We start from the raw sequence: 26086 nt of genomic DNA, 5'->3' as shown, positions 1-26086 counted from the left end.
GCACCTCTTATGAGCAAACAACTTTGTAATGCCTTTCTACCTATATTATCTCACGAAATGGTCACAAAAACATTAATGAAGCAGGAATATTACACTTTCTACATGTTTTTGTTTTTTATTTTTGAGACTGGGTCTTGCTCTGTCACCCAGGCTGGAGTGCAGTGGTGAGATCTCGGCTCACTGCAGCCTCCACCTCCTGACCTCAAGTGGTCCTTCCGCCTTGGTCTCCCTAAGTGCTGCGATTATAGGCGGGAGCCACTGTTCCTGGCCTCTAGATGTTCTTAAATATTCCCAGCAATTTACAGATGAGGAAACCAAGTCAACACATGAATTGTCTTGATTCCTGGCAAAAAGCTGGCTCGGTATCTCTGGCTTTTTTTCCCCATTACAGAGAGCGAGGCAAGACGGTCATTCCATCAGTTGTCACTGAGTTCCTGTCATCGGCTGCACTGGGGAGCGCGAGGCTAAGAGGGGGCAGTCAATTCCCTCGGGTTCCTCCTCACCTGGGTGCCCAGGAGAAGGTGGAAGCCAGGCTACTTCCCTTTCCTCTACAGGAGGCCGAGCATGTGCTGCTGGAGGACACCTTACAAGGGCGAAAAAGTGGCCCCTCTCCAGCAGCCCTTTATGTTGTCCAAGTCCACCCGCAGCGGCCCGGGGAAGCCAGCGCTGCAGCAGCTCCGCTCGCGGCCTGTAACACTTCAGCACCTGGCCCTAGCGGACAGCGCCAAGCGTGGCTGCAGGCCTGGAGGCCCAGCCAGGGCCGCCGAGGGTACTTGGCCGCCTGGAACGTCCGAAGCAGCAGCACGGCCCTCAGCAGCCGGGTGCCGCGACCGGAGCCAGCGCCTTGCCGCCGTCCGGCCCCTTCGTCTCCGCGCCCATTGCCTGGCGCGTCCTTCCCTGGCCTGCCTTGGGCTGTCCCCTGGGATCCCGCGCTGCAGCCGCTCCCTGGGGCAGCACTCCACCCCTCGGGCCCGGACACGCTGTCTACCCGGGCCATTGAAATGTCCAAGCACATAAACAAGTTTGAGAAGGGGTTGCTGTAAAGGTACCCTTCCTCCAGGCTGAGGGCTCTAGCCGCCCTTGGAGTCTATCCTTGATGGCTCGTCTTGAGACCTTTTAAAAACTCCTTTGTTGTGCTCCCTACTTTATTTAAAGGTATGTTTCGGGAGGCTGAGGCACGAGAATCACTTGAACCCAGGAGGCGGAGGTTGCAGTGAGCCAAGATCAGACCACTGCACTCCAGCGACAGAGCAAGACTGTCTCAAAAAAAAAAGTTACCAGTCATAAACCACTACAATTTTTTTTTTTTTTTTTTTTTTTTTTTTGAGACAGAATCTTGCTCTATTGCCAGGCTGGAGTGCAGTGGCACGATCTCAGCTCACTGCAACCTCCACCTCCCGGGTTCAAGCCATTCTCCTGCCTAAGCCTCCTGAGTAGCTGGGATTACAGGCGTGCCCCACTATGCCCCGCTAATTTTTGTATTTTTAGTAGAGATGGGGTCTCACCATGTTGGCCAGGATGGTCTCGATCTCTTGACCTCGTCATCCCCTCACCTCAGCCTCCCAAAGTGCTGGGATTACAGGTGTCAGCTGCCACGCCCAGCCTATTTTAACATTTAATGCTGATCTCCATTGTCATGTATGTCTGTGTTTAGCGTATTCCCAGTTGAATTTGCACAAGCCTTTTCGAAAGCAATTTCGCACCATGAAACAAAGAGTCTATGGTAAATATTCTTTGATACTATAATTTCACTTCTGGAAGTCTAACAGAGGAGAAAAATCGGAAGTTGAAAAGTCAACCACACACAAAAATCACACAGATATTCCTTTAAAAACTAATTATAAAGATTTATTACAGCATGATATACAAAACTAGAAAAATGAAAAATATTTTTACTTACTTAAATACTGATTTTTTTTTTTTTTTTTTTTTGACAAGGTCTTGTTCTGTGGCCCAGGCTGGAGTGTAGAGGTGGAATCATGGCTCATTGCAGCCTCAATTCCCTGGGCTCAGGTGATCCTCCTGCCTCAATCTCTTGTATAGCTAGGACTACAGGCATGGGCCACCACTTCTGGCTTATTTGTTTATTTTTTGTAGACACAGGGTCTTGTTAATGTTGCCCAGGCTGGTCTTGAACTCTTGGGTTTAAGTGATTAAGTGATCCTCTCACCTTGGCCTCCAAAGTGTGGGATTGTAGGTATAAGCCACAACACCTGGTGTCTTTTGTTTTTTTTTTCTCTTGACCTCTGCTATTGAAACACAACTAAACATTTGTATTTAGAATGTTTAAATAAAACTTCAACCATAAATGGATTCAAAACATGGCAATCATGCATGTGCTAAATGGATTTGTATATTGGAATATTATGGAACCATGGAAAGTACATTATAAAAATGATAAAAAGTGCTTATTTTATGAGTAAAGTAGGACATAAATTTTTAGTACAGTTGGACGTAATCTCTGCAACTTTTATGGGTGATGGCAGAATTATTTAGACACTACTGGATACATGTGCTCAATAAATAGTAATTGGATAAATGAAAAGACAGGTGAAGGGTAGTTCCTAACATGTTTTTTCTACTCATAATTTTCTGTAGCAAGATATGTTGGTTTTATAGGAAACAGCACTTTTTTTTTAAAGATGCCATGTCTAGAAACTTTGTTCGTAAATTGTATTTTCAAATCTTGACTTTATTTTATTTGAGACAGGGTCTCACTGTGTCACTCAGGCTAGTGCAGTGGCATCATCACAGCTCAATGCAGCTTTGACTTCCTGGGCTCCAGCGATTCCTTCACCTCAGCCTTTTGAGTAGCTGAGACCACAGGCCTGTGCCACCATGCCTGGCAAACTTTTGTATTTTTTTTTGTAGAGACAGGGTCTGGTTATGTTGCCCAGGTTGGTGTCAAACTTCTCAGATCAAGCAATCCACCCACCCCCACCTCCCTTAAGTGCTGGGATTACAGGGGTGAGCCACTGCCCCGGCTTCAAATCTTATCTCACAGTTCTGTGAGTGATGGTTTAATTCCCACTGATAGATGAGGAAGTGGGGGCCCAACACCTTATTCTTCTGTGAAATCAGGTTGTAAGTGCCGTGTCTAGGTCTTCTGACTCCAAGTCCCTTGATATTTCCTGACATTGAACTTGGCTGGTATGTTCCAGGCTCTGGTTTTGGAGACAGGAAAAAAATTGCAGTCCCTGCCCTGTGCCTGGCTTGCTGGGTGATTTGGGGGTAAGTCACTTCCCTTTGTGTCGCTTCCTTTCTTGGGCTCTTGACCTGGTGGTTTATAAAATCAATCTTTCCCACTGTTTCCTTCAGTAGAGAGAGGACTCTGTTAGGATGTTGTCTATCCTGTCTAACGCTCTCCTAGTCACTTTATCACTCATCTCCCTGTTTTTTCTTTTGTCATTTTCATCCTGTCAATTTACTATGTCCCTTTACCATGTCAACCTCTTGTTGACATTTTGTCATATTTTCAGAAATGATATTTATTTATTTGCTTATTATATATTTTACCTATCTAGATATAAACTTTGTGAGGACACAAGTTCTCTCTGACTTTTGCTCATCTGTATCTCCAAAATCTAGCACAGGGTTGGACTCACTCATGGTTAGCTCGGTAAGATACTTGTTGAAGTAATTGCAGGAATGGAAGTGTACGTGTGATAAAGATAAGATGAGCTTGCCTCTCCCACAACATCCCCTACTACTACTACTGGGCTTACCCCCATTAGTCTTGTCAGGAAATAAAATGCTAGAGCAGTAGTTCTTGGCTGGGTGATTTTTGCTATCCCAGATGACATTTGGCAATATCTGGAGCTATTTTTGGTTGTCACAATTGGGACATGCTACCGGCATCCAGTGGTCAGAGGCCAGGGAGGTTGCTAAACTTCATACAATGCACAGGACAGCCCCATCCCACTCCAGCTCCTGATAAAGAATCCACAGATCCTAAAAGTCAATAGTGCCAAGATTGGGAAACCCTGTGCTAGAGAGATTGAATGAGGTTAGTTTGCTTATCTGTTTTAAAGTTTTCATTTGGGTGATTGTTTTGAAATAATTTCAAGCATACAGGAAAGTTGCAAGAATAGTATAAAAAATGACCTTCACCCAGATTCTCCAATTGATATCTTACCATATTACATTATCATTTTCTCCATATATGTAATTATTTTTTCTTTCTGAACTATTTAAGGGCAAGTTGCAGACATGATGTTCTGTTACTTCTATATAACTCAGTGTGCATTTCCTAAAAGGTTTTACATAAACAGCACAATTATCAATTATGATGAACCAACGTCATTATCTAATTTAAAACCTTATTCATATTTCACATATTATCCCAACTGTGTGTGAAGCAAGTGGTTTATTCCTCTTGCATTTGGGATGAGGGTGGAGCTTGAGTCCCTGGTTCTAACCCATTCCAGCGTTATTTAACAAGAATTAAAGCTTTACGCCAGGCGCGGTGGCTCACGCCTGTAATCTGAGCACTTTGGAAGTCTGAGGTGGGCAGATCCCAAGGTCAGGAGTTCAAGACCAGTTTGCCAACATGGTGAAACTCCATCTTTACTAAAAATACAAAAATACAAAAAATTAGCTGGGTGTGGTGGTGTATGTCTGTAATCCCAGCTACTCAGGAGGCTGAGGCAGGAGAATTGCTTTAACCTGGGAGGTGGAGGTTGCAGTGAGCCAAGATCATGCCATTGCACTCCAGTCTGGATGACAGAGGTGAGATTCCATCTCAAAAAAAAAAAAACAAAAAAACTTCCCCTGGAGCCAAACACTGATGTTGAACTCCTGCAACTCACCAACTTTGTTGGGTTGAGTTTGGCCTTTGGATATCACTCTGAGTGATACCTTTAGACACTGAGTCTGGACCTATTAGTGGAATTTTGTGCAGTGAGGATGGTACCAAGCCTCCTTCTGGCTTCCAGCTGAAGCGTCAAATCCTACTTCAGCACAACACACATCCTTGATAAATGGGAAGCTTCATGATAATGACTTATAACAGGAACTAATACCTCCCAAATTGAGGATTCTTCAGCCAGCATTAACCTGAACAATAACAGAAATCCTTCAAAAGGCTTTTTAGGTTTTCTCTCTGCCCTGCTTCCATAATCTTTCTTGACATTTCAAATGAATTCTACCGAAATCCATGAACCAACTTTGAATAGAAAGGCTTATAAGTGAATATTATTTGTCAGATACTAGATATTTGTTATTATGTAGTCTACTAAGACTTAAAATTTCATAAGACTTATTGGTTGTTCTTTTGTTCCTTCCCTTTTCAACTTTCCTTTGATTCTCTGCTGCAGCACATAATTTTTTTCCTCTATCCTAAGAGGACCAGTGTCAGGTACATTTCAGGTGATACATAAATGGTGGCTATTATAAGTGATGTCGCTAGAACTGAAGCCAATGTTTTAGTTCCCTGGGGCTGTTGTAACAAATCACCATACACAGGGTGGCTTAAAAATAACAGACAGTACATCCTGGTTAACACAGTGAAACCCCGTCTCTACTAAAAATATAAAAAATTAGCCTGGCGTGGCGGTGGGCACCTGTAGTCCCAGCTACTTGGGAGGCTGCGGCAGGAGAATGGCGTGAATCCGGGAGGCGGAGCTTGCAGTGAGCCAAGATCGCGCCACTGCACTCCAGCCTCGGTGACAGAGTAAGACTCTGTCTCAAAAAAAAAAAAAAAAAAAAAACAAAAACAAAACAGACAATAGCCGGGTGTGGTGGCTCACATGGAGAAGAAAGGCAAGTGATGATGGAGCAGAGGCTAGGGTGATGTAGCACCAAGCCAAGGCACCTCAAGGATTGCCAGCAACCACCAGAAGCCAGGAGAGAGCCATATCTGAGTCTCTTCTCCTTTTCTTACAAGAACATCAATCATTGGACTTAGAGTCCATCCTAATCCAGTATGACCTGATTTTAACACATTATATTTGTGTTGTCGCCCCTCAAATTCCTATGTTGAAGTCCTGATCCCTGTACCTCAAAATGTGTATAGTCATGGGCTGCGTAACGACACTTGAATCAATGATGGACCGCATATACGACTGTGGCTGCATAAGATTATATACCATATTTTTACTGTACCTTTCCTACATTTAGTTATGTTTAGACACACAAATACTTAGCGTTGTGTCACAATTGCCTGCAAGATTTAGTACAGCAACACACTGTACAGGTTTGTAGCTTAGGAGCACTAGGCTACACCACATGGCCTAGGTGTATAGTAGGCTATACCACTTAGGTTTGTGTGAGGACACTCTATGATGTTTGCACAATAAAAACATCGCCTAATGCCACATTTCTCAGAATATAACCCTGTAGTTAAGTGATTCATGATTGTATTTGGAGATAGGGCCTTGAAAGAGGTATTTGGGGTGAAATGGGATCATAGGGGTAGACCCTAACCCAATATAACTTATGCCCTTATAAGAGATTAGGGCACAGACACACATAGAAAAGACTGTGAAGACACCAGAAGATGGCCATCTATAAGCTGAGAAGAGAGCCCCTTAGAAGGAACCAACCCTGTTGACGCTTTGATCTTGGACTTACAGCCTCCAGAACTGTGATAAAGTATATTTCTGTTTAAACCACCCAGTCTGTGTTACATTATTATGTAAGTCCTAGCAAACTAATGCAGTCTGCAAAGACCCTATTTCCGGCTGGGTGTGGTGGTTCATGCCTGTAATCCCAGCAATTCGGGAGGTTGAGATGGGAGGATCCTTTGAGTTCAGGAGTTTGAGGCATCATAGTGTGTTCTTGCCTATATAAAAATTTTAAAAATTAGCTGAGCCCCGGAAGTTGAGGCTGCAGTGAGCTGTGATTGTGCCACTGCCCTCCAGCCTGGGTGACAAAGTAAGACCTTGCCTCTAAAAAAAGACCCTGTTTCCAAATAAGATTATATTTGGAGGTTCTGGATAGAAATGAATTTTGGGAGTCTCTATTAAACCCACTATACACAGCATAAGTGAAAGACTGCAGTGAGAAATAAGGCTAGAGGGATAGTCTAAGACCAGATGGTGGACATCCTTGAATGCCAGGGTTAGGGTGTCTGGCCTTTTTTCTAGGTGTACCATACTCTGCCAAACTGAGGATGAACATGTGAGAAGCGTGGAGAGGACTGACAATGAATAGATGGGGAAGGTCTGTTGTAATTCCTAGATCATCTCATCCTTTGAGCATCCACGGTGTGTCAGAGTTAGGGAACTGGTGACCTTGAATTGGCGGGAAAGGCTTTCAGGGTGTGTCTAACCCCAACGGGTTATGAATGTGTTCTCCTATGCCAATCCTGATGACCAAGTGCTGACTGCTGGAATTCCACCCCTGACAAGGACTGTATGATGAATTCAGGATGTCTGCTGTGGACCACGGAGGGGGAAATTGGGGTTGCTACAGTCTGTTAGTTCCCTTTAAAACACTTGTTGAAATTTGGTGTCCATTGTAACAGTATGGAAGGTGGGAAGTTTAAGAGGTGATGAGGCCATGAGAGCTCTGCCCTTATGAGTGGGATTAATGCCATTATAAAAAGGTGAGTTCAGCTCCCTGCTCTCTCTCTCTCTCATGCCGTTTCTTGTTCTGCCTTCCCCCCATGGGATGATGCAACAGTAAGACCCTTTCCAGATACCAGCTCCTTGATCTTGAAATTCCCAGCCTCCAGAAATGTGAGCTGATAAATTTCTGCTCTTTATAATTTACACAGTGTCTGCTATTCTATTACTACAGCACACACACACAAAGACAGGGACCCAGGTGCCATGTATTTGAGATCCCTAGTTTGGTTCTTTAACCCATTGAATTTGTTCGTGAATGTCTGCCACAGCTTGTTCAGAGTCCATTTATTGTGATTAGAGCAACTGCTTTTGTTTATAACAGTTTTGGAAATCAAAGCTTTAAAAATATTTTGTTGAGTGTTCTATTGAAGTCTCATCCAAGTACTTCATTGATTGTTTTTTTCTTTTTTTAATCCAAACAGAGTAGCCAAATGATACTAAGTTAGAGGCAGTAATGTGTAAAATCGCTTTCATGAAGATGTTCTGGTTTATTTCCTTCAGTCCAGGGAGTAGAGCCCAGAAATCTCTCACTTTACAGAGGCTTTGATCTTCCCATCTCAGTTCGGCTACTGGCTGTTGAGTCCTGCATTTGTTAGCCATTCATCACCAAGAAGATATCCCATGATAACACACTCGCTTTTGGCTCCTCTGGGTACAGTTTTGATGCAGTTTTTAGTTCTTGTTATTGTTTTTAATAAAGAAACCAAACTTCAGAAGAATGCAAAGTATTTAGGTATGGAGGTAAATAATAGATTTGTTATGAGTGAAAACAGAGAAGTTTCTTTTAAAGCTTTGTGTTCTCTGATAAAATAACTTGATCAAATTATTTAATTCATTGATTTAATGAGACTTAACATCATGCTTGGAGCCTGGGGCATAGAGAATATTACTTGCACTTGACTCTTGAAAAGAGGAAATATGTTGGTGCATTAACTCATTTATTCCATCAACAGTTACGTACTGAGCCTCTACCAAACGTCATATTTCTCTGGAAATATAATCAAAAAACAATTTTTCTAGCTCTGAGCTCTTGGAGTTCATAGTCTAATAAGAGAAATAAATATAAATGTAAAGTCACATCTGAAAAATGGAAACAGGCAGGAGGTATTGGTGCTATGGGAATTTACAAGGGGATTTGATTCTGGCAGAGCATGTTACTTATAAACTTTCTATCTTATTAACCCTAATTTTGTTTGGGGTGACAAAATATACAACAATATTTCCTTTTCTAGCCTTTCATGGAGTTAGGGCATCCATATAGCAGAGTTCTGACCAGAAAAACAAATTGCAGTCTGCTGGAGGATGCTGGTCAAAAGAGGGGCAAACCAGGCTGGTGATGCTATTCTATGTGTCTTTATAACTTGAATGTGGATGTGATGTCTGGAGTTGCAGCAGACAACTTACGATTATGAGTAAAGGCCAACAGAATAGCAGAAACATCAATCCTGGCCTTATTGATTTTCTGAAACAAAGAATGCTGCAATTGGTCACTTTCAGACTTCTTGTTATGTAATAATAAAAATTCCTATTTGCTTAATCCACTGTTAGTCATATCTTATTTACTTGCAGCCAGGCACATTCTTAAGTGCTGTTAAGGGAGTCCAGACAATTTCCCTGAAGTCTTGATTAGCTAAAGTTTGAAGAATGAGCAAGGTTTAACTAGATGAAGGAAGAGTTTCTATGCAAATATTTGTGACAGGAGGAGATTGGTGCCCACAAAGGGTGGCAGTACAAAAGTAAAGGGAAGAGAGAATGGAGAGGGATGAAGGGCAAGACCTTGCAGCATTTCCAGGCCACATTAAAGTTTTGTTTTTAAGAAACTTGGAAAGCCATTGAAAGGTTTGAAGTAGGGGAGGATAATATGATAATACTTGTCCATTGTTAGATAAATGCAATAAGGGCTGTGAGTTATATAAGGTATTATGAATGCACAGAGGAAAAAATATGTCTTGCAGGAGGGCAGAAAAGGTCACCATTGTGCTGAATATTAAATAAAGAGAAGAAAGTCACCAGAAACAAAATGAGGAGAAAGAGTTCTAGAAAGAGGAAAGAGAAATATGATCAGAGTGCTTCTGGTGTAAATTAATGGTGCATTTAGGTTCCCATGAGTAGCATAGTTTGTCTCAAGTGTAGGGCTCCTCTATGAAAGGAATGGAAGGTGAATTTTAAAATGTAGGTATAGGCAAGATCATCAAACCTCTGAAACAAAGCCTGAGTTATAGTTAGGATGACCGTATAATTTATTACCCAAACTGGGAAACTTTCAGAGTGAAAAAGGGTGCTATAAATTTTCGAACAATTGTCATTTATCAGCACTCTCCAGGGCAAATTGGAATGTAATCTATGGTCACTCTACTTGGGTAGATTAAATATATTGGACAACTGGAATAATTGGCTTTTAATAAGACAAAATTTGCACATACCATCTCCCAACTTAAAAATGCATGTCCCACTTCTAGAAAGCTATCACAGATGCTAAGAACCTGCCTTTGGAGTTGCATATAATAATTCCAATTTATACACTTAAACAGTTAAACTGACTTCCAGCTTTTGAAGCTTTGAACTCGGCTTCCATTTACCAAATACGAGATGCATTTCTACTGCTATCTACTTATCTCCATGAACCCATTTTCTCTTTCTATTGGAATACAGGTCTTTCTAGTCTCATTTCTCTTCATAGCTTATGTTAATCAGAATTATTTTGATTGCAAGGGACAGAAACCCAACTGTGGGAGACATGCTGATCACCAGCAAGTATTCGAGCTCTCTACCTCCCGGGCACATGGCTAAATTGCACTTTCAGGTCTCTCTCAGAGTGGAAATGTTTACTATTTCTGTATCAGATCATTTAATGGCTGCTGTGAGTCTCTCCAAAACTCTTTTCCTCTGCTGTAGAGAATAACAGTAGTTGCTTCTCCATCCTCTGGTTTCTAGAGTGAGCACAATGCAGAGAAGAGCCCCTTTTTAATGCACGAGGAATATGAAAATGAAGGGAAAGTAGTAACCTTTGCTGTTTGAAGCCACTCAGGTTTTGAGATTGTTACTGCATCATAACCTAGCCTATCTTGGCTAATATGCCAACTGAAACTAGCACAAATGAAAAGGAAAAATTGTATTCTGTAGTTTGGAGGAATTGTGGGGAAGCTCACAGAATGTACAGAAATAGAACCAAGGCCTTAGGGGATTGAAATGATGAACTAAGAACTATTGGAACACACACATTTTCTCCCTGTTGTTTTCTTTCCCTTCCCTCTCTTTCCGTCTTTGTCCCCTTATTTCTCATCACTGCTTATCTTTGTTTTGCTTCATTCTGCATATTGCACTCATCTAGAAAGAAAGAATTCTGCCAGAAGCCCTAAATTTACTTTGTCCTTGTTGAACATATCCAGGGGAAAGTGTTTCATTGCTCCCAGTTTCCAGGTGACAACCACTGGAAAATAATCTGACTGGCTCTGTGTGGGCTGCGGATTCCTCCCTGAACCACCCACACTGAGGGGAGAAGTGTCAGCTTTGCTTGCTGGCATGTGTGCACATGTTTTTGACTATTGTGTGTTCACTTTATAGTTCCTTAGCAGAATTTTATTTAAACTATTTTCCATTTTGTGGGTGTCAGTTTAGAAAAAATTAGATAGTAATTAACCTGCTTAATGCCATGTGTAATTAGAGGTACTAATATTGTCTTCACAGACCCCTGCAGGTAGTCTTGCTCTCTTGCATGCTACGACTGACTTTCTCTGTCTCTCCATATTACCTATTACCATTAGTAGATACCCTTTGAATTTCTTGCATCAGATTAAATAAGATACTGAGCTTACTAAAATTTGATGTTATTTATTGCATGCCCCAAATACTAAATTTTGGGGGTTTCATTTGTTAGACATGGCTTTTTTGCTGATGTTATGGAAGTTCTTGCTAATCTGAGAGAAGAAAATACTTTATATTTCTATTTGTTTAATTTATTTATTTTGTTACTGTCTTTTGAGATGGAGCCTCACTATATTGCCCGGGCTAGAGTGCAGTGGCTATTTATGGGTGTAAGCATAGTGCACTGCAGCCTCAAATTCTTGGCCTCCAGTAATAGAACTTTATTTTTAGATAAGAAATGCTGCCCAGAAATAAATGAGAGTTATATAAGATCTAGCACAGTACCTGAAATGTAAGGAGAATGCACTTACTTACCAGTGTCTACCTATTGCATTATGGTCATTATCTTTAGGAAGACTATGGTTATGTTGGAGTACGGAGTTGGCCAAGGTCAACCAGATAAGTGGGAAAGAGAAAGAAGTCATTGAGCCTTGCAATAAGCCAGTTCTCCTTCAAAATACTAATTGAGCCTGAGTCTGTTATAGGTGTTTCCTTTAGCTTACTGATTTTTCTTGTTATCTCACTTAATGATGTGCATGGAAGCATCTTTGGTAAGTAGAAAATTGCTGTCTGTATTGTTCTTTACTCAGAAGAACTGTAAATCTTACCCTTGACTTTTGTGCTAGCAAGCAGCAGAACTGCAATTAATCAGAGATGGTGTCTGGGCAAGTAGCTAAAACTTTAGAACCTTGCTACTCGTGGTGTGGTCTGTGGTCTAGACTTTTGGTGTTCACTGGGAGCTTGTTGGAATCGGCCCAGCCCCATGGGATCTGTGGTTTAACAAGGGCCTCAGGTGATCTGCAAGCATTTAAAAGTTGGAGAAGCACTGCCCTAAAGATTAGAATCAGCTTCCTGGTAAGGTTTGGGGAGCCTAGACTGTTTGGGCTTCTAATATAACTGACATCTTTGGGAAGACGGGAAATGCCTACCTTCCCGAAGATGTCAGTTATATTCGAAGTTATATCACCTGACACTTACATGATACAATGTTCACATCCTCTGACCATGACCTTGTGGGGGAGACATTGCTAACTGCTTATGTCATTCTTTCCACCAGGCTTCAGGATGCTTCTCTACACTGTAGTCCAGACAGCTTTTATGGAGACATAAGAGTTGGCCTGAGGCTGGGAGCATTGGCTTATGTCTGTAGTCCCAGAGCTTTGGGAGGCTGAAGCGGGAAGATCGCCTGAGCCCAGGAGTTCTAGACCAGCCTGGGCAACATGGCAAGACCCCTGTTTCTACAAAAGTAAAAATTAGCTGGGCATGATGGCACATGCCTGTGGTCCCTGCTACTTTGAGCCCAGGAGGTTGAGGATGCAATGAGCCATGTTTGTGCCATTGCACTGCAGCCTGGGTGACAAAGCAAGATCCTGCCTCAAAAAAAAAAAAAAAAAAAGTTGACCTGAGAGTTAAAAACAATTTATTCCTGCCTGAAGACCAGTTGTTTGCTAGAGAGTACCCAACAGGCAAAACAGACCAAAGAGAAGTCTAGGTTAGGGAATCTTGTGGGTGTGGCTTTCAGCTGGCTAAGTAACAAAGTCGAGGTCATGAGTTATACCCAGGAAAAAAACCAGGTAATCTCTTAATCCACTCCTTCCAGTTTTGCTGTTTCCCATCATCTGCGCTTTGTCTTGCTAACTGATCTTGATATTCGCTAACCCTCATCTTGATGTCACTAACCTTCATCTATTCCTTTGCATTAACTTACTCTCTTGGTCTTGTTGAGGCACTTTGGGAGGATTGCCTTATTTAATGGATAATCTTGAAATGTTGTCTTTTTTTTTTTTTTCCAATAGGGTCTCGCTCTGTCTGTTGCCCTGGCTGGAGTCAAGTGGTACAATCATGACTCCTTGTAGCCTCGAACTCCTGGGCTCAAGCAATCCCCCTGCCTCAGCCTCCCAAGTAGTTGGGACTACAGTCATGTGCCATCACACTTGGCTAGTTTTTAAATTTTTTTTGTAGAGACCATGTCTTGCTGTGTTGCCCAGGCTGGTCTTGAACTCCTGGCCTCAAGTGATCCTCCTGCCTCAGTCTCTGATGTTGTTGGGATTAGGGGCTTGAACCACCATGCTCGGTAACATTGGTTGTCTTTGTCTTTATTTGGGCCCTTGCAAAGGGGGAAGGAAATACACCTTCTGTGAAGTGGCCTCAGACTGAATGCTTCTCAAGGTCACCTGTTAGTCCAGATTGTTACTTCACCTAAGGAAATTGAGATACTGGATTAGAATCCACTCTCATTGCCTTGCTGAATGGGCTTTACCTTTTTATTGTTCCCCATGGGTACTAAGTATACAGGATCTGAGTCAGCTTGTTAAGTTCCAGTGACAGTTCCACTATTTCCTGGCATGTGACTTAGGTCAACTTAACTCTCATTTTTTTTCTTCTTCTGTAATATGAAATGATTCTAGAGCCTAATTCTCAGGGTTGAATTCTCAGGGTTGTTCCTCAAGATAAATGAGAATTATATAAGATCTAGCATACTACCTGAAATGTGAAGAGAATACCCTTACTCACCAGCATCCACCCATTTCATTATGGTCATTATCTTTAGGAAGACTATGGTTACGTTGGAAGTAGGGAGTTGGCCAAGGTCAACCAGATAATTGCAGCTACATTTTTTGTTGTTTTGAGACAAGGTCTTGCTCTGTCATCCAGGCTGGAGTGTAGTGGCACAATGTGAGTTCATTGTAGCCTCAGCTTCCTGAGTTCAAGAAATCCTCCCATCTCAGTCTCCTGAGTAGCTGGGATCACAGGCGTGCCTTACCACACCTGGCTAATTTTGGTACTTTGTGTAGAAACAGGGTTTCGCCATGTTGCCCACGTTGGTCTTGAACACTTGAGCTCAAGTGATACGCCCACCTCAGCTTCCCAAAGAGCTGGGATTACAGGCGTGAGCCACTGCACCCAGCCTCTGCAGCTAAAATTTTTTAAAAGTTTCCCTCCTCTAGCCGGACCATACCTCTTCATTGCCAGGTAAAATTGTTCTCTGAGTATATCCAAATCACCAGTTTGATTAAATTCAAGGTAATTCCCATCAAACTCTGCCAAGTTTAATATAAACCAACATATTTTGAATAACTGTGATTAACACTCGAACACATTTTCTATTGATCAGAATTCAGGCTTTATTATTGAGCAATGAAAAGAGCTAACACTTAATTCCAAGCATGTGCAGTTGAAGTTTGCAAAGTGGGATATTGTTCACAAAACATATTCAGTGTTTAAAAACGATTTATTTGAAGAACAGAATATATTTAAAATTGTTTGCTTCTAAAAAGCCCATTTCCCTCCAAGTCTAAACTTTTAAATTTAATATTAAGCAACGAAGTTATTTTGTACAATGTAGTTAAACAAGCAGAATAGCACTTGGCAGAATAAAAAATTGCATAGATGTGTGCAATTTTCCAAGATAGCATTCTTTAAATTCAGTTTTCAGCTTCCAAAGATTGGTTGCCCATAATAGACTTAAATATATAATGATGGCTAAAAGAAATTAAGTATACAAAAATGTAAAAAAGGAAACGTAAGTCCACTCTCAATCTCATAAAAGGTGAGAGTAAGGATGCTAAAGCAAAATAAATGTAGGTTCTTTTTTTCTATTTCCCTTTATCATGCAATCTGCTTCTTTGATCTGCCTTAGGATTACCCATTTAAGTTAGAGGTTGTAATGCAATGATGGGAATGAAAAATTGATCAAATATACACCCTGTCATTTCCTTTCAAATTGCGGCTGGAAACTTCCAAAAAAGGGGTAGGCATGAAGAAAAAAAAAAAAATCAGAACCTCTTCAGGGATTTGTGTTCTGATATGGCAGACAAGATACAAGTCCCACCAGAAGATGGAGCAATCCAAAAAAAGGGTAATGGGCTAACAAGGTATTATTGCCAGCATGGGACAGAATGAGCAACAGGCTGAAAAGTTTTTGGATTACATAGCACCTAGAGTCTCTGATTTAGGGAATTCTTGTTAATCAAATATATGCTAAACTTCCAAGGGAAAATCTTTCAGGTAGCCTAAGCTTGCTTTTCTGGAGTGATGAGATGCATTGCTAATGCGATTTTTTGAAAACAGACTGGGTTTATACAAGTGAGAAAGACTAGAGAGAGATTTTAGTCTGTTTAGCAGAAGCCATTTTATGTGCGTGCACATGGATCAATATTTCTGATCCCCTATACCCCAGGAAGGGCAAAATCCCAAAGAAATGTATTAGCAAAATTGGCTGACGCTGTCATATTGCTATGGACATTGCCCCTGTGTTGCAATTTTTTAATAAGTAAAAATTACAATTTTTACTTGTCCTTAGAGATCATCAACCTATAAGTTATGATGAATCTTGCTTGGAGGACACATTGGAGAAAGGCCTATTGAGGGATGGTGAACTCGCATATGTACCTCTTGCTGCTGCGACAGGCCTCATCACTCCACTTGCCCTGAGCTGATTGGGAGAACAGGACACAGTTTTCCCGCTTGCCACCGTTAGGCTGTGCACGGTCCCAGTTGAGGAAGGAGATAGCGATTCCGTTGACATCAACAAACTTGCCTTCCGTGACCATGTCATTGATGCCCAGCCAAAAGTCATTGACACCTGGCAGGCTCCTTTTACCATAGTCTTGGAGGGCGTTGATTTCGTCGGAGTTCCTGGGGATAACCAGGATTCCTCCTTTGGAAATGCAGTCTTCATTGGCCTCATGGAAATGCTTCAAGCCTTCTGAAGCAAGGTAGCATTTCTTGTGAACTTTAGTGCCTCGGAGACAGACTGGGAAGATGTGAAATTTAACATATTAAGATGCATTTTGAGTGTATTATGACTAGGGCTGGACCTGGCAAATAGCAGTAAGTATTTGTGGAATGAAGTATGATAATGATGAGACAACAATTACAATTTTCTATGTGCCAGACAACATGCTACACACTTTACATAAATTAAGTCACATAATCTTGACAACTCCATGAAGTTATATTTTATTACCCCTATTTTTACATATCAGGATATTTAGGCTTAGAGAAGTTGTTGCTCGTAACACCTTAGCTTTTTTTTTTTTTTTTTTTGAGATGGAGTCTCCCTCTGTCGCCCAGGCTGGAGTGCAGTGGAGTGATCTCGGCTCACTGCAAGCTCCACCTCCTGGGTTCACGCCATTCTCCTCCCTCAGCCTCCCGAGTAGCTGGGACTACAGGTGCCCACCACCACGCCTGGCTAATTTTTTGTATTTTTAGTAGAGACAAGGTTTCACTGTGTTAGCCAGGATGGTCTCGATCTCCTGACCTCATGATCCGCCCGCCTCAGCCTCCCAAAGTGCTGGGATTACAGGCCTGAGCCACTGCGCCCAGCCACATTTTTTTAAAAGAAGTAATTTTTGCAGCATTTGACATCACAGCTACCCAAATGCAGGTCTGCCCTATCCCAAGACACGGCCTTAAACCTCATGCTGTTCTGGTATATACCTGCTTGCTACACTGTGTAGCTCCATTTATGTGCTGGATTTCTTTGGGAGTTTTGGAACTAACTGATATTTAATATTTATTTTTTTAAAAATGCTGGGCATGGTGGCTCACGCCTATAATCCCAGCACTTTGGGAGGCAGAGGCGGGCGGATCACAAGGTCAAGAGTTCAAGACCAGTCTGGCCAACATAGTGAAACCCCGTCTGTATTAAAAATACGAAAAATTAGCTGGATGTGGTGGTGTGTGCCTATAATCCCAGCTACTCAGGAGGCTGAGGCAGGAGAATCATGCGAACCTGGGAGGCAGAGGTTGCAGTGAGCTGAGGTTGCGCCATTGTACTCCAGCCTGGGTGACAGTGCGAGACTCTCTCAAAAACAAATAAATTAATTAATTAATTAAATTCTAGTTTTGCATGTGGAGAGACAGTGGTTTTCTTTTTTGTTTGTTTTTAATTTTATTATTATTATACTTTAAGTTTTAGGGTACATGTATGCAACGTGCAGGTTTGTTACGTATGTATACATGTGCCATGTTGGTGTGCTGCACCCATTAACTCGCCATTTAACATTAGGTATATTTCCTAATGCTATCCCTCTCCGCTCCCCCCACCCCACAACAGGCCCTGGTATGTGATGTTCCCCTTCCTGTGTCCACGTGTCCTCATTGTTCAATTCCCACCTATGAGTGAGAACATGTGGTGTTTGGTTTGTCCTTGCGATAGTATGCTGAGAATGATGGTTTCCAGCTTCATCCATGTCCCTACAAAGGACATGAACTCATCATTTTTTATGGCTGCATAGTATTCCATGATGTATATGTGCCACATTTTCTTAATCCAGTCTATCATTGCTGGACATTTGGGTTGGTTCCAAGTCTTTGCTATTGTGAACAGCACTGCAATAAACATATGTGTGCATGTGTCTTTATAGCAGCATGATTTATAATCCTTTGGGTATATACCCAGTAATGGGATGGCTGGGTCAAATGGTATTTCTAGCTCTAGATCCCTGAAGAATCGCCACACTGACTTCCACAATGGTTGAACTAGTTTACAGTCCCACCAACAGTGTAAAAGTGTTCCTATTTCTCCACATCCTCTCCAGCACCTGTTTCCTGACTTTCTAATGATCCCCATTCTAACTGGTGTGAGATGGTATCTCATTGTGGTTTTGATTTGCATTTCTCTAACAACCCCATCAAAAAGTGGGCGAAGGACATGAACAGACACTTCTCAAAAGAAGACATTTATGCAGCCAAAAGACAGTGGTTTTCTTAAGCAGATAACTGAGCCTTGGTAATATTGTTTACATTATTCAGGATAAACCGAACATAAAGATAGTTTTAGGCCATAGCATTGGAGAGTCAGGCCTCAGAGCCCATAGTGCCTGGGTTTAGGTCTCATCTCTGACATTTAACTAGCTGTGTATTATCTTGAACAAATTACTTACCTTCTTTGTGCCTCATTTTCCTCAGCTGTAAAATTAGGATCATAATAGCTTAAGTTGCTGGAGGATTAATGGATTTGTGTTTATAAAGAATTTCTAGTACCTGACTGTGGGTAAAGGATGAACAAAACTCACCTTCTGCATAAGCATTTGACTGTCTTTTAACTTTCTACTTCTATTCCCCTGGAAACCTGATAAAGGGAGTATATCACCCTTGTTACTAGGCAACATTGCTTGTGGTAAAAATGACCCCAGGTTGGTAACATTCATCTGGCCTGGGAGTTATATATACTTGATGGAAAGCCATAACTTCAGTCTTCTCTGAAGGCAGTAACTTGTAATGAGACAAGTCTCTTGTGAGGACCTTCAACACCCTGCTTTTGAAATTGCTACAAACGATATTAGCTCCTGGGGGGATGAGCCTTGTAAACCAGGGCTGTTCCCAAACCTGCCCAGCATGACTCACTTCCTCACCCCTTGGAGAACAGCTCTTGGGCAGTAACGCATGTGGCTGCATAACAGTGGGGAGGAACACTGGCCCTGACCTGTTGGCAAGCTGCGGTTCTAACCCATGTCTTCCATCATCTTAGGCTGGGTGTGGCCTGAGTGAGTCCTGGCGGCCTGATAGACACTTAGGTATCATCCAATAAATGCTAATCATTTTAGTCATTTCATACTTGCTTCATTCTGTTTCACTACTCTTTAGAGAATAAGTATGAACTAACTTTTCAAATGTATTCCTGAACTACTTATTTTTATTTCTATGCCACCCATATATAGGAGAATGGGGTTGTAAACGAAGCTGATTTCCTAAAACAATCATCTCCCAGCATTGGGGCCCTCTTATTGGCCACATTGTTGATTTGTCAATGTTTCTTTTAAAAAGACGTCTCCCAGAAATTGACCCAGAAATTTTCCTGTCTCCTTTGGGACAAGGCACTGAGAAGGTCTGCACCTTACCTGTCTGCAGGGCTTGCATTTCCTTCAAGGCATTGACTTCTGTCCAGAGCTTTTCAATTTGAGTCTTCAGATCTCCATCCTTGTCTGGGGAAAATTTTAGGGTGGGATGGGGTAGGTGGATGAAAAGCATTTGATTAAAATAAAATCAAGCTTTGGAATGTAGGACCCAAGGCAATAGTGGTTTTGGTGAACCTGAGCCCACTGTATACAAAAAATAATGCATGAAAATAACTTGGGGCTGGCGAAGTGGCTCACGCCTGTAATCCCAGCACTTTGGGAGGCCAAGGCGGGTGGAACACTTGAGGCCAGGAGTTCGCGACCAGCCTGGCCAACATAGCAAAACCCTGTCTCTACTAAAAATATAAAAATTGGCTGGGCATGGTGTTGAATGCCTGTAATTCCAGCTATTTGGGAAGCTGAGGCATGAGAATTGCTTCAACTTGGGAGGCAGAGGTTGCAGTGAGCAGAGATCGCGCCACTGCACTCCAGCCTTGGTGAGGGAGTGAAACTCCGTCTGAAAAAAAACCAACCAAACAAACAAAAAAACGATGAAAGAAGGAAAGGAGGAAAGAAAAAAAGAAAAAGAAAATAACTTGGACAAGAAGATTCCTAAGAGCTTCATGGCGATCATAATACTAGAAGGTCGTTCTGTGAGATGAGGCTCCTTCTATCTCTCCAGGCCCATCCTGTGACTTTAGGCTTGTTGATTTTCAGGGGGCTGAGAATGAGCTCGATCTCATCATTCCTGTGTGTTCCTTCTGCTAGGATCACTCTTGCTCCAGCTTTCCTGTATTCTTAGCAAGCTTAAATATCTCCTCTTCTGAGAAGGCTTTCCTGATTACCCTATAATTTAGTATCCCTTCTGCTAATCTTTCTTTGAAACTTATTTTTCTTCATTCTCTAGTCTCAGTTCACATTTTATTTTATTCCATATTTTATAGAGTATTCTCTATATTTTCTATTCTTTATTTTACTTTATTTCATCTGCCTTATTATTCTTGGTGCTTCTGATGTTTAACATGATGCTTGGCACCTAACAGTTGTTCATAATATTGTCTAGTGAATACACACTTTATGGTATAGAAAATTGTTTTCACTTGTTCTTCAAACACAGCTATGAAGGGAGAAAAATTGGATTCCCATTGAAGAATCCAATTCTTCATGGGACAAGTCCAATGAGAGTGTCTCGAAAGATACATGGCAGAATTCATACTCTGACTGATTTGGGTCCCCAAGTCCCCTGTCCCCAGTGTTCCTACTCAACCCATGCCTCAGGTATGGTGGCTACTAGCATGGTTAAGTGCTAAAGGCTCATATAGAAATACGTCTATATTAGGTATTAGCAACTAAAGTCTTGCATGTTCCTGGATGAGGCTAAAGGATCTTTACAGCTGTCCTTGACCAATCTTGGCTATAAGTAAGTGGCAGAAAACAAGCAATCTTGGCTAAATTGGAATTTCAGGCGTAATAAGGATTCTTTTAGAGATTGACAGCTTGTGAGGTCTTCAAAAGCAGGAATTATAAATCATAATAAAAATTATTAAAAGCCTCCACATATTGTTAGTCAGAGATCAATTCTTTCAGTAGTGTTTTGTGAGAGACACTATCATTGTCTCCATTCTGCAGAAGAAATAGAGTCCCAGAAAGCTGAATTCACCTGCTGAAGGTCACCCAGCTAGTAAAGTGCAGAATCGGAATTTAAATTTGCCCAGCTCCAGGCCTGTTGTCTTTTCATCCCTCTTACCTGCTTCTGCACAATGATTCCCTCTACCTTCTTGGTCCTGAGCACATGGCCCCAGATAGAGAAGATACTTAAAGCTTGATATGAACTGTCCCCAGCTGCTTCTTTGTGGGGATACCATGGAGGAAGTCTATGTTCCATATTGGATTTTTCAGGACAGTGTAAAATTCACAGGTGCTAATTCACTTTCCCCTTAAACATGTGCTTCATAAGTCAGGTGTTTCCTCATTTGGGTTAGGAAGCTGTCTTCTGGAATATCCAGGGGGGGCCCCTGCCTCTGTTTTACTTAATGCTACACATCAGTTCTCAAAGCATCCCACAGCTCAGCTCAGAAATACTATAACCGAAAGATTTTTATGTATGCGACCATTTAATCCAGAAAAAATGTAAGGACGCATTCAGAATGCAAATTCATCAGCTGGTCGGGGCCGAGCTTGCGAAGACTACTGAAGACTTGCTTCCAAGGTATAAGCTGTCACCTCTAAAAATGTCATCCCCCATCCCTCTAAGCTTCCTGCTCCATTCTCCTTAAATAAGTGGTCTCCACTGGGAGATTGTAAACAGTGTAATTAACATGAAGACACATGAATTGATATTAGGCTCCTGGGAGATGGTTATGAAATTCATTATCCAGGGACTGGGCTGTAGCTTCCATCCTTTGTAGCTGATGTAGATGTCTTTTGTATACAACAAACAAAGGGAATATGTGGAACAACTACTGAGCTGTGAAAGTCATATTTTATTCATGAATGCAACACATAAATTGAGACCTATGAAGCAAGTACCAGAGAGATCTTGTGTTTGAAGCTAAATTCTGAAGTTGCTATTTTGAGTCCCCCAGAAGGCTCCCTTTCATTTTATTGTTGCTCTCCAGAGGTAGACACAGTGTAGAAACACAAAAGTCATTCCCAGAAGACATGGCCAGTAAAACCATTATATGATGTTGGGTTATCGAAGTATATGAGAATGGGCACTCCCATACACAGAAGATGGGAAGACAGATTGGTGTTATCATTTGGAGGGACAATTAGAAAGTATAATTAATCTGTAATTTTACTTCTGGAAATGTCTCATAACATCCTAACATGGGGAGCAATATGTATGCAAAGCAGTTACTTGGGGCTATTGAATCAAAAAGAGATGTATTGGGAGAGATCAGATTAAGTGATGACCCATCCAAACAATGGAATATTATGCAGCTGTTAAAATGAATAAAGTATTGCTTACACTGGTAACTATCCAAGGTTTAATAGATGAAATAAATTTATTTGCCTAGGCAAATATTCTGCATAGCCAATTCTTATTTTGTTAAAAATACGTATTTTAATTGTGCATTTTAAAAATTCTGGGAATAGGCCGGGTATGATGGCTCATGCCTGCAATCCCATCACCTGAGGTCAGGAGTTTGAGACTAGCCTGGCCAACATGGTGAAACCCCATCTATACTAAAAAATATGTATATACAAAAATTAGCTGGGCGTGGTGGCGAGCACCTGTAGTCCCAGCTACTTGAGAGGCTGAGGCACTAGAATTGTTTGAACCTGGCAGGTAGAGGTTGCAGTGAGCCGAGATCACACCACTGCACTCCAGCCTGGGTGACAGAGTGAGACTCTGTCTGAAAACAAACAACCCTACAAAAAACAAAGCACAAGACTTCTGGGAATAGTATTACCTGATAGTTAATTGTGGATAATTTTGTGGTGAGGATTGGGAGAGAGAAGATGGCTTTCACTTTTGATCTCGCAAACACTGGTATTATTATATTTCAAGGTACTTAAACTATTTTAAAAGTATATGGATGGGTGGGGATATAATTGCTTGACCGGTTTAGGTTTATTGCTTCACCTACTGTAGAATCTACTTTCTTGGACCTAATGGCAAAAAGTAGCAAAAACTATACTGAGGGAATGACATTTAAGAGGTATGTAGCCAGTCAGTTTTGTTTTTGTTTTTTTTTTTAAAGCCTGTGCATGCACCTGTGGTTATGAGGGAGGGAGTGGGTAAGAAGGAGGTAAAGAAGTGGGAAAGAAGGTGGGGAGAGAGAAGAGAGTGGGAGGAGGAAGGGGAGGGAGGCCCCTGGATAACCTGGATGTGACCTAAGCTGCGATTACTTCAGAAACACCCACACAGCACCCACATGCACACGCAGTCACGTTCAGACCCTCTTCACACATTCCTACTGGGTGATCACCACTCTCACGAGGAGTGCCACTCCATCCAGGGGTGAAGAAACGCTGGCTACAGAAATGTGCCACATCACCCAGTATCTTCTCTCTCCCCTCTCCTTTTGATATCATCTTCAGCAATATGTTTCATCTACTCATGAGAAATATTTTAATCTTTCACTGAAAGAAGTATAGTATTTCGTAAGGAAAAAAGATTCCACTTAAGAAACCTTGCACTAGCCGGGCGCGGTGGCTCACGCCTATAATCCCAGCACTTTGGGAGGCTGAGGCTGATGAATCACGAGGTCAGGAGATTTAGAGCATCCTGGCTAACACGGTGAAACCTCGTCTCTACTAAAAATACAAAAAATTAGCTGAGCGTGGTGGCAGGCGCCTGTAGTCCCAGCTATTTGGGAGGCTGAGGCAGGAGAATGGCGTGAACCCAGGAGGTGGAGCTTGCAGTGAGCCAAGATTGTGCCACTGCCCTCCAGCCTGGGTGGTAGAGCGAGACTCTGTCTCAGAAAAAAAAAAAAAAGAAACCTTGCACCAGACCTAAATTTTGTAAATAAATGTCCCTGAAAAATGGTACTTTATAATCATTAAAGCACAAGATCCCTTTTTACCCACCAGCCATCTGTCATGTCAAATAGACTTTAACCTTGTTGAAATTTGTGTATGTGTGTGTTGTTACTAATGAAGTGAAAATAAGGAAATAAAGTCATAATCTGAAATATCCTGAAATGAAAATGATGCAGATGATGTGATAAAACATGACCCTGTGTCTTGTATTTTTCTTTTGCTTAGGTTTCAACATATTGCAAACACCTCGCTGTCATCATTGCTCTTTTCAATTTCTTTAACCTGTTAACCCAATTCAAGTCACTCAAAATTTGAGTTTGCCGGGAGATTCAATTTTGCATCACAATGCCTTCAAATACTAGATGACTTTGCATATTGACTTTTTTACGTTGGAGAGATTCAATGTCTCTGACATGAAAAAGTTTAAATACATGGTATAGGTTGTCCTTATGCTGCCAAGGATATGGAAATACAGCTAATGATAACTAATGACAAAACAGGAAGTCACAATTACCAAAAGCTCTATCCTCTGCTACACATTGAATAAGATTATAGTTATCTTAAAATATAACTGAATTGAGTTACTCAATATCTACTAGTGAAACAGTGTGCTCTGTTAATACATTCCTCTTGCCCCATATTAATAACACCAGATGTTCAGATATCCAGGTGAGCTTCCTCTGAAGCACATTCTATTTAAGCCTACTTAACAAAAAATATACAATACAGAATTCTTATCAAATTTTTTCCCTGTTTTTTTTTTTTTAAACCCAGCAGCCTGGTTTCTTTAAAATAAAGTATCCCAGACAATTAAAAGGTCACTAAATCCCCTGAAATGCCATATAGGGATGATGGCATGGTGCCATCACCAAAGACAGTCTCCTGGAGGAGTTTGGAAATTAACATTGTCCAGCACCTCGCCACACTGTCTAAGCCTAGAATTTTGCTTGACTGAGAAGCCCCATTACCTCTCACTCGACGTTTGCTGTGCTTCCGGGCTTTTAATCTGGACGCGTGGCTGGTGGTCTGGTCCAGGAGTAAGGTGATCACCAGGATGCAAATTACAAGTCCATTCTTTGCCATGGCTCTGGGGCAAGCCTGCTGAGCCACGTTGCCAGCCCCCCTAAAGCAGCTATGGAGAGGTAGACTACACAGCTACATCTTGCTCTGGGATGCCTGGGGCTGGCTTATAAAAGTGAGTTTCGGAGGTTGGCTGGAATCCTGCTGACGAAATGTTTGAATGCCTCTGCTGGCCACAGTATAAGGTGGCCTCTTGTTCTTGTGCCTCATGTTAGGCTTTCTATTTATTTAATTTCTGCTGCATTTCCTAGTGATTTGCCTTTTTGGAGTGTGTCAAAGTTAACTACAGGTTTTGCCTGCTTTCTTTTTTTAAATTTAAACTCTGAGAAGCTTGGGGTCTTTGTTGAAAAATTCTTTGATTTGGAACTCTGAAACTCACTAAATGTTCTGGAAAATGGATTCAATTTAGTTTTCAGGGCAAAAAAAAAATTGCAGAAAAAGGAAAGTTACTGCATGTGTGTGTGTGTGTGTGATGCCACAGCACCATTCATTTAAGCCAGCGTGTCTACTCACACTCATGTGTCTGCACAGCTCAAGTGTAGCTTGGAAGTAGTTTTCTCAGTGGGATTTATGGAAATTGCGGAAATAGATACTCGACGATAAAATATAGGGCTTTCCTCCCTTAGGATTTTGTGGACTCATCGAGAATTACTTCCTTGGGGCTGGGTATGGTGGCTCACACCTATAGTCCCAGTGGGAGGCCGAAGTGGGTGGATCCCTTGAGGTCAGGAGTTCGAGACCAGCCCGGGCAACATGGCGAAACACCGTCTCTACAAAAAATAAAAAAAATTCATCAGGCATGGTGGCACACACTTGTAGTGCCAGCTACCTGGGAGGTTGAGGTGTGAGAATCACCTGAATCCCAGGAGTTCGAGATCACTGCACTCCAGCCTGGGCAAATTACTTTCTTGGGAAAATGTACCTTAGAGTGAAAAGAAAATTTTAAAAAGTGAATTATTTCCATTAGAATAAGAATTAATGTAATATATCAATAGCTATTTTTTCAGGTCCTCACCAGCCATTTTTCCTTGAACACATTAAACAACACTTTCAAGTACATGATGTAATAACAGAGAAACCTAGTGAGAGACTTACTGGGCGTGGTGGCTCACGCCTGTAATCCCAGCACTTTGGGATGCTGAGGTGGGTGGATCACTTGAGGTCAAGAGTTTGAGACCAGCCTGGCCAATATGGTGAAACCCCATCTCTACTAAAAAACGCAAAAAAGTTAGTTGGGCACGG

At 41.7% G+C, this 26086-nt stretch overlaps 1 protein-coding gene across 1 annotated transcript; it reads right to left on the bottom strand.

Moving 5' to 3' along the window:
- Nucleotides 1-14521: 14521 nt before the first annotated feature.
- CLEC3A (C-type lectin domain family 3 member A) lies at nucleotides 14522-25769 on the bottom strand. Its single transcript, XM_024233793.2, has 4 exons — nucleotides 25700-25769; nucleotides 24733-25614; nucleotides 19280-19363; nucleotides 14522-16188 (listed from the first exon to the last, which is right to left on the bottom strand). The coding sequence occupies exons 2-4, from the start codon at nucleotides 24845-24847 to the stop codon at nucleotides 15794-15796; spliced, it is 594 nt and encodes a 197-aa protein (XP_024089561.1). The 5' UTR covers nucleotides 24848-25614; nucleotides 25700-25769; the 3' UTR covers nucleotides 14522-15793.
- Between the last annotated feature and the right edge of the window lie 317 nt (nucleotides 25770-26086).

The sequence above is a fragment of the Pongo abelii genome, chromosome 18 (assembly GCF_028885655.2).
Source record: "Pongo abelii isolate AG06213 chromosome 18, NHGRI_mPonAbe1-v2.0_pri, whole genome shotgun sequence".
Classification (NCBI taxonomy): Eukaryota; Metazoa; Chordata; class Mammalia; order Primates; family Hominidae; genus Pongo; species Pongo abelii.
Note: the sequence above shows the minus strand (reverse complement) of the source record. Positions and strands in the feature narration are given on the sequence as shown.

Excerpts from the sequence above, each read along its gene's own strand:
- CLEC3A (XM_024233793.2), bottom strand. The coding sequence starts at position 24,847 with ATGGCAAAGAATGGACTTGTAATTTGCATCCTGGTGATCACCTTACTC. Across the intron at positions 19,364-24,732 it reads CAGCAAACGTCGAGTGAGAG|ACAAGGATGGAGATCTGAAG; the intron begins GTAATGGGGCTT and ends AATTTTCCCCAG. Across the intron at positions 16,189-19,279 it reads AATGCAAGCCCTGCAGACAG|TCTGTCTCCGAGGCACTAAA; the intron begins GTAAGGTGCAGA and ends ACATCTTCCCAG.